Source organism: Lathyrus oleraceus, chromosome 3 (genome assembly GCF_024323335.1).
Source record: "Lathyrus oleraceus cultivar Zhongwan6 chromosome 3, CAAS_Psat_ZW6_1.0, whole genome shotgun sequence".
In the NCBI taxonomy this organism is placed as follows: Eukaryota; Viridiplantae; Streptophyta; class Magnoliopsida; order Fabales; family Fabaceae; genus Lathyrus; species Lathyrus oleraceus.
In genome coordinates, this window is record NC_066581.1 from 274,848,110 (window position 1) to 274,856,242 (window position 8,133).

General features: G+C 36.8%; 1 protein-coding gene across 1 annotated transcript; it reads left to right on the forward strand.

Moving 5' to 3' along the window:
• The first annotated feature begins 486 nt into the window (after positions 1 to 486).
• Positions 487 to 3,555, forward strand: LOC127126948 (peptide chain release factor PrfB1, chloroplastic). The gene is made up of 7 exons (XM_051056017.1): positions 487 to 737; positions 838 to 915; positions 1,020 to 1,240; positions 1,477 to 1,680; positions 2,215 to 2,430; positions 2,638 to 2,824; positions 3,104 to 3,555. Exons 1-7 carry the CDS (start codon positions 572 to 574, stop codon positions 3,406 to 3,408), a joined length of 1,377 nt encoding a protein of 458 aa, XP_050911974.1. The 5' UTR covers positions 487 to 571; the 3' UTR covers positions 3,409 to 3,555.
• The last annotated feature ends 4,578 nt before the right edge of the window (positions 3,556 to 8,133 follow it).

Sequence of the window (8,133 nt, forward strand, 5' to 3'; positions counted from 1 at the left end):
GATAAATAAAACTAAAGGTGCATGCGCTACATGTATTGACACATACATTATGTAGTGTATGTATGCGCCAATGCACGTGACACCACACATGCATGCGCCAAGAGGCGTGACGCCAACATGCATAGCCATTGGGAACATGCGTCAGCTCCAATGGTGCATTCTCTCTAGTTTAAATGGACGCACCAGTTCAACTGACGCATCAGTTAAGAAAGATGATTTATTTTGATATGTTTTAAAAAAAAACAATTATTTAAGAAATTTAATTTGAAAATATTGATTATTTTGAAGAATTTTTTATTTATTTTAGGATACATTGTATGAAAAAAAAACGATATTTGAGCTCGATTGGTAAACAAATTTCTGCTAATCAACCAATGTTGAGGAATTTTTTGACTATTATTACATTACATCCTTATAAGAAAAATTTACTATAGGTCTCAATTAAAAATGAAAATTGAAATATTTAAAGGAGTATAAACATATTTATACTGCTCACGAACACTAACCATATCCAGAAACCGAGTCACATTCAGCGTGGAAAAGTGGTTTGCGAATAAAACCCTCCGAAGCCATGGAGGTTGTTTCTCATCCTCTTTGCTGCCACACCATCGTAACCACCAAAACCTATCGTTCTCATAAACAACCACACTTTCCCTCTTCTTCGCAACATTTTCCCCTCTCGTCTTTCGCCACCACAAGCCTCTCCCGCCGTCCCTCTCCTTTTGCTCCACCATCAGGTACATTTACTTAGTATTTCCTCATAAAACTTGTCTGAGTATGTTTTTCTATAATTCTGATTTGAGAAGTTATTTCTGTGTTTCTGGCTTTTGGCAATAGTTCCGTTCGCAACGCCGGAGAATCAATTGAGCGTCGGAGAAGGGGATGATACTCATACTAGTGATTCCGCACTTCAAGGTATGAATTAATTTTATGCTGCATCATGATTAGCTAGAGGGTTCTTGCTAAATTCGATATGGATTAGTTTGTTTTAAAGTAGCATTATCGGCATTGTGTTGCAGATTTTTATTCCCTAAGGAGGGATGTTGAAATTGCATCACAGCGTGTCAAAGAGATTAGAGAATCATCTGGTCTACAATTATTGGAGCAAGAAGTTGCCAATTTGGAAAAGGAGGCATCTTGTAGCTCCTTTTGGGACGATCGAGCCAAAGCTCAACAGACTCTTTCTACACTGGCTGATGTCAAAGATAAGATAAAATTGCTCAATGAGTACAAAGCTCAGGTTAGATACATTTCTGTTAATTACAGGAAGACCGACATGCAGTAATATTTTTACTGATAAATAAAAGAGATTCCAAGTTTCATAAATAAAGATTTGGTAGTAATAAGTAAAGGAAGGTAGTTTTCTAAAATTGAATATATCTCTTTTAAGGATTCATGTTGAGTTGAGTTTCTCCACTTATTCACTTGTGCCGACCCAGTTATGTGCCACTATGCTCATAATTACAATGAATGTAGGTTGAGGATGCAGAAACAATAGTTATGTTAACAGAGGAAATGGAATCCGTTGATACAGGGCTTTATGAGGAAGCTTCTAGTCTCGTTAAAGAACTAAATAAGTCAGTTGATCGGTTTGAGCTGACTCAACTTCTCTCTGGTCCTTACGATAAAGAAGGCGCTGTTATCACTATCACAGCAGGTGCTGGAGGTACCGATGCGCAGGTAAATAGTTATCCATGTACAGGTGATACAGCATTGAACATTTTTCTCTCGTTTCTAGTCCTAGGGGTGAAACTTTTATTGTCTGATATGTTTTATTCATAGAAGGGAAGATTTGTAAGCTGTATGCCATGGAAAGCTAAAATGTATCTTCTTTTCTTTCATCCCGAGTAAATATTCACTGCAGCTATATGTCACCTCAATGTCTCAACATTTTAAAACCTCTTCAGGCTTTCCGGAATTTATGCATAACCTCCGCCAATGTGCTGATAAGGAACTGTCACATGCATTTAAATCTTTACGAGCGTTCTTGTAATATGTTGGTGTGGGTTTGTTAAGCATTTAATATTCTGCCATTTAGAAAAAATTGTCTTCTGAGAACCTTGTTTTACTGTTTTTTCCTACTTTTAATTAGTCCTCTTTTCTTTCTAGTTACTTTTTTATTTTATTTGTGATATACTTGGAATCTGAGTACTTGGTGGTGATGCTGAGTATTCAATTTCAACTTCTGTACGAAAATTATCATTTCCAGTGCAGGACTGGGCCGACATGCTTCTTAGGATGTATGTGCGATGGGCTGAGAAACAGAGATACAAAACCAGAGTGGTTGAGAAATCTCTTGGAGAAGAAGCTGGAATAAAATCTGCCACCATCGAAGTTGAAGGTCGTTATGCGTATGGGTATTTGTCTGGGGAGAAAGGGACACATCGCATTGTTCGGCAATCCCCTTTTAATTCCAAAGGTCTTCGTCAGGTAATAACCAACTTTTTTGTTTAGCCCAATGTCAGATTGTACAATCAGTTTCCAAAAAAAACAGAAAAAGTGCTGCAGTAGACTGTATAGCAACGATATCCATTAATGAAAAATAAAAGAAGCTTTTGAATGTGCTTAGTCCTATGCCTTTCATCATAAAATGCACAAATTATTCTATGAAACGCCAATATTTTATTATTTGAACAGACAAGCTTTTCTGGTATTGAAGTCATGCCACTTCTTCCAGAAGAATCTCTGAATGTTGAAATTCCCGAAGAGGATCTGGAGATTAGTTTTTCAAGAGCAGGTGGAAAAGGAGGTCAGAATGTTAACAAGGTTGAAACTGCCGTTCGGATCACACATATCCCAACTGGTGTCACTCTTCGCTGCACAGGTTTTTCTTTCTTCTTTGCTCTGCTTCCATTCTTTTGAAATGGAAGCTTCCCTCAGCTATTGCCTCTCTCTACTCAACCTTATTGAGTCAATTTGAAATAATCTTCTCTACGGGTTTCTGCTATGTTCGTCGCATGTTATCTTCTTACTACCATGATAGAAACAAATACTACTATTATTATCATCGCATCTGCTACGTCACTACTTAAATTATTTCGTGTGTTACTGTTGCTGCTGTTATTATAAGTTTTAACTTCAAACTTCGATTGTGTTTATGCAGAGGAGAGATCCCAACTAGCAAATAAGATAAAGGCTTTAAGCCGTTTGAAAGCCAAGCTGTTGGTGATAGCTGAAGAGCAACGTGCAACTGAATTTAAGCAGATTCGAGGGGACATAGTGAAGGCTGAATGGGGACAACAAATAAGAAATTATGTCTTCCATCCATACAAACTAGTAAAGGATGTAAGAACAGGGCATGAAACACCAGATGTCGCCTCTGTTATGGATGGGGAGTTGGATCCCTTTATCAAATCTCACCTTAAACAGAAGTATAGCATGACACTTTCTACAAGTGGGGTCAACTAATATCTTCTTCAGGAATCAAGCAACTTTGTCCTCCCGTTCAATGGAATGGTTGTTGTATCATCATGTTATAAACGTGATTTTGTTAAAAGAAATCTCATGTCTATTTGTAATACTGCCTCTGCTCCTATTTATATATATATTTTTTAATATTTAGATTCATTAAAAAGTAATGTATTTAGTCTATATATGGTTTAGATATATTAATTATGCAATGTATCTAAAATGTCAATTTTTTTATATATTATTATGCAATGTATCCAAATAAAAAATAATTCTTAGTTTTATTTATGATTAGAGTGGATAAAATTTAGTTTGTGATTGGTTGAGATTTTTGCACTATACGAAGTTCACAAATTATTTTCAAAAGCTTTTCTTTAACACACTCAAGTCTATAACATTTGTCGCAAGTCTTTTGAAATAACTTTTCAATCATAATTTAAGGAAAGGTTAAATATATTTGTATTCCTCTTAAATATTTTAAATTTTGTTTTTAGTCTCTTAAAATATACTCTTTAAAGAATGATCTTCATAAAAAATTGCATCCACACTTTTGAAATATTTAGAAAGATCACAAACATATTTAATCATTTAACTAATGATTTTTACTGCATCATTGAATGGTCTTGTTCTGTTTGAGAACGAAATAATGATCGAAAGATTAAATTGATGCTGTTTTGTAGTGGTGTGGGTTCTGATGCGGAGGAGCGGGACGAACCTGTAAGGCTAACACTTTAACGTCTAAGTCGGTAAGAGAGTGTATAGTGTAGTATCAATGGGGAGTGAAATCTATACTTGGAAAATGGTGCACTAGTCCCCTTTAAATAGGAAAGTTTGTTAGCTACTGAAATGTGAATACGAGCGTGAAGTGAGAATGACTGTTAGATGGATCTGGTGGCGGAGACATGTTTTCGGATGAGGTGGTCCAGGGCCACGTGGCACCGAATTCGTCTATTCTTATTATGCTTTGCTTTTACCCCGTGTTAGGCCTTTGTGATTTTTTGGGCCCTTTGGTCAATCCAGAACAGGTGTCCCCAAGCCATTGTCTTATGATTTGTAGAGCAAGGATTTTGCAATAGATCACTATGTCCGCCTGTGAGGTCATCATATGGAGATGTCTAAGGAACTTCTCTTTTCTTGGGAAACAACAAATTTGGGACACTATTCTTATGTGGTGTTATGAGGTGTGAGGAATGATTGACGTGTAACCCCATTTTAGCTAGTAATCATTTCACCTATATTAAGGATATTCGAGTGTCTTTCGAATAATCCCAAAGAAATCTTAACTGTTGAGAATGAGGAATGATCGTACAACCCTTAGCCTTCTAAAGGAGTATACAAGGTTATCGAAGAGTCATTGATTTCTTTTATTAATTGTTTATTGACTTTACACAAGAAATCTTTTCCCTATTCTACCTTTCGTTCTGGAGATTTTTTTGGGGTGAGCGTTGATCTGTGATCGAGAAATTTAATCTGTCGGTTTAGTTTCACATGTTCGATTTCATGCTTGAACTCTTGGGTTCTAGTGTTTGAACTTCCATCCTTCTTAAACGTTCACCGTTTTAGGGCTTCTGGTGCTTTGAACTTATTTTCCCTACTTATAAATCCCACATTTTTTCTTTAACCTCTTAGATCATGGTTATTACATATGTTTCAACTAAGAAGGATGGTAAAGACATTTTGAAAGTTGGATAAACTCAGAGATATCATGAGCTACTTTCGTTTTCTCTCGTGATGACATTTTTCCCAAGCTATGATTGATGTGGGTCCATCAAAGGGCTGGGATATTCTTCTCCCAAATGAGGATCAAAGGGTATATGTTCAGTATACTAGGTGTGATATCCCATTTCATGAATGTATGTTATACCTTACTAGTTATCGTCTTCCTTTCAACGAGTCTCAGTGTTCTAAATCATCTACTCATTGCCGCATTTAATTATATCCTATGAGTTGGGCGTTTGTCAAGGTTTATCAGCACTGGTGCGAATATAAAGGCAGTAAGCCAACAATGATATTTTTCTTCCATCTCTTCAAAGTGCAAAGTGGTTCCAAATCTACGAATGGTTTTGGTTTGGTTTCTCTGAAGTAAAGTACAAAATACTTTGAGACTTACTATGATAGTGTGAAACATTTTAAGGGTTGCTTTTTCTTAATGGTTCCTCTCAACCAGAAAGCCCATTCGAAGATTTTTCGACTGGATCCTGACACTCTTTCTTCGTGTACATATATCATTTGAAAATACATAACTAAAAGCAATTTTCTTACTAGAGTAGGGATGTACCACATCGTGAAGAAGATTTGTCTGAAGAAGAGTAGTATTTTAAGGGTCATCTAGTGTCTTTTTGTCAAGAGTTTAGCTACGTAGGTGCGGTGGTTCCTTCCGAAATGGTCTCCAAGACTTGGCTAAAAAGGTGCACTAATGTAAAGTCCAAAGATGGGAGGAAGAAAATATTTGGTAAGTGATTTTGGATATTTGTTCTTCTTCTTTCCTTTCCTTGGCCCTTTCTAATGTCTTTATCTTCTACAGGCGCCATGAAGAGTGAAGATGCCATGCGGAGTTTGAGGAAAGAGAATTGAGATGCTTCTATTTCAGTTTGGACTCTGAACATGCCCCTAGCCGGCGGGGTTTCCGCTTTGGGTACGCTTGTTGGGACCCCTTCTAACCCAATAGTCATAAATGTTTTACAGATGGTCTCTCCTTATGTCAGAGATGTGATCCCAACTTCTCCTGGTCGTGCCTTGGTGGAAGAAATTTTTATTTCTCCTACTCATAAAGGGAGGAAAGGTTATCCACCATCCCTGAGCTGTAGGAGGTCCGAGATGAGGGTCTTCTTTGCAACCGCCTCTGAGGGTGTAGATTTGTGGGTGGATAATCTTCTACACATAAGGGTATTAACCTCGTGTTGTTAGCGTGTTCAAGCCCGAGGAAGGATGGTGGATTTCATTCTTCATTCTCTGATGAATATTACTCCTATTTCTCATGACTTATTGATGAAGCTCACCATAGTTGGTTGATTTGGCCTATCATGCATGTCGGGCATCTTCACTTCTAGCTTTTTGTGTTGTTGGTTGGGAAGAGGTTTTCTTATCTGATCGTCCTCGTTTGGAAAAGGGAAGTGTTAAAGAAGAAGGTTGATGACCTTACCCTTGAGAGGGATAGATCCCTAGAAGAAGTTCAGGATGTTTCCAACTCATTTCTTGCCATCGAAACTGCTTTGGACCCCCTCACGCACCTTGGTTCTTTGGTCGAAAAGTTGAAACGAGTAGTTCAGGGGGTAACCGAGAAGGATGGGAATTTTACTGAGGCAAACCAGTCTTTAGAGGTTTCTCATAAACATAACAAGGAGTTGGAAAAGTATTTGAAAGAGTTCCAAGAGAATCAAAGGAAAGCTTAAGTTATCCACAACAACATTTGTGAGGAAAATCTTTCTATCTTTAAGGAGCTGGCCAAATCCATGCAAGATGGTTCCACTGTGGCTAAAGATGCTTTTGAGAATGCGCTTTTTCAAGTGGAATATTTATATTCAATTGGTATCATCTTTCAGTGTCAGGTATGTCTTGGTCAAATTGTTGAAGGTGGACAAGTGGTTCCTCTGGATGGCTAGCATGTTCCTTGCTCTATTTTTTATGACATTGACGTGTATAAATCCAGAATTCATGTAGTTTGTGTCCTTATCATGCAATACATATGTAAATATACTTTATTTTATCTTATTTCATGTTTAACTTGGACATGTTTTGTGGTGGTGTTTGTTTTCCAGACCTTTATATATAAGGTTCAACTATTTTTCCTGAGTTCCATGCTTATAGTATATTATGTGTCTCTGGGACTATGCCCAAAGGTTGGTACCCCTTCCCGTTCAATCAGGTGTAAACCTAGTTAGAGGTCAATGTATTGGTGGAACTACCACGACCTTTGGAGTGGATAACTACCAAGAAAGGGAAAACCATTTATTTTCCATTTGAAGTTCATTTTTGTTGTGCTTATTTCGATGTTGTGTGGTTTTGATTGCTTTAGTTATACACATTTGGCGTTAATGACAACTTCCAGAGTCTGTGTGACGGGCCTTCGATCCTTCTGGTCGTGCCCAGAACTCATCAGTACCTTTCATGATAAAAATGGAAAAGATGATTTAATTAAACATTATTTCTTTACTTAAATGGTTGTAATACATTATACATGTCATGCTTTTTATTTTACAATAAAAGAGAATACAAAATTTAACATAACCAGATGGTCTCGCCGTCACTTGTTTTGTTATGTGGATGGTGCCACCTACTCTTCTTTGAGTTAGCCACTTTTGTTTTGTTGGTATAAGCCCTAGAGGCCAATACTTTTGGTACTTGTATCGAATTATTTATTAATAATCAAAGGTTTTTTCTTTATTATGTTTGTTTAATAAAGTCCTTAGAATAGCTAGTCCGTTTAATGTATAAAGTGTGACTTAATCATGAGATCCCATTAAACATAATGACATTATTCTTAAAGTATCCGTAGTCAAGCTTTGTTGTGAAGTGGGATAACATTAAAGCATTAAGACTATTATGTATATAGACTGATGATCACATCTCATGGATCATGGATAAGGAGTTATCAAGTCTTAAACATAGGTATGGATATTAGGAGTAATATTTATACTGGATTGACCCGCTATGAGAATACTATATAGAATGTTATGCAAAGTGTCATAAGTTATTCTCATGGTGATAGTGGTGTATACCACCCTT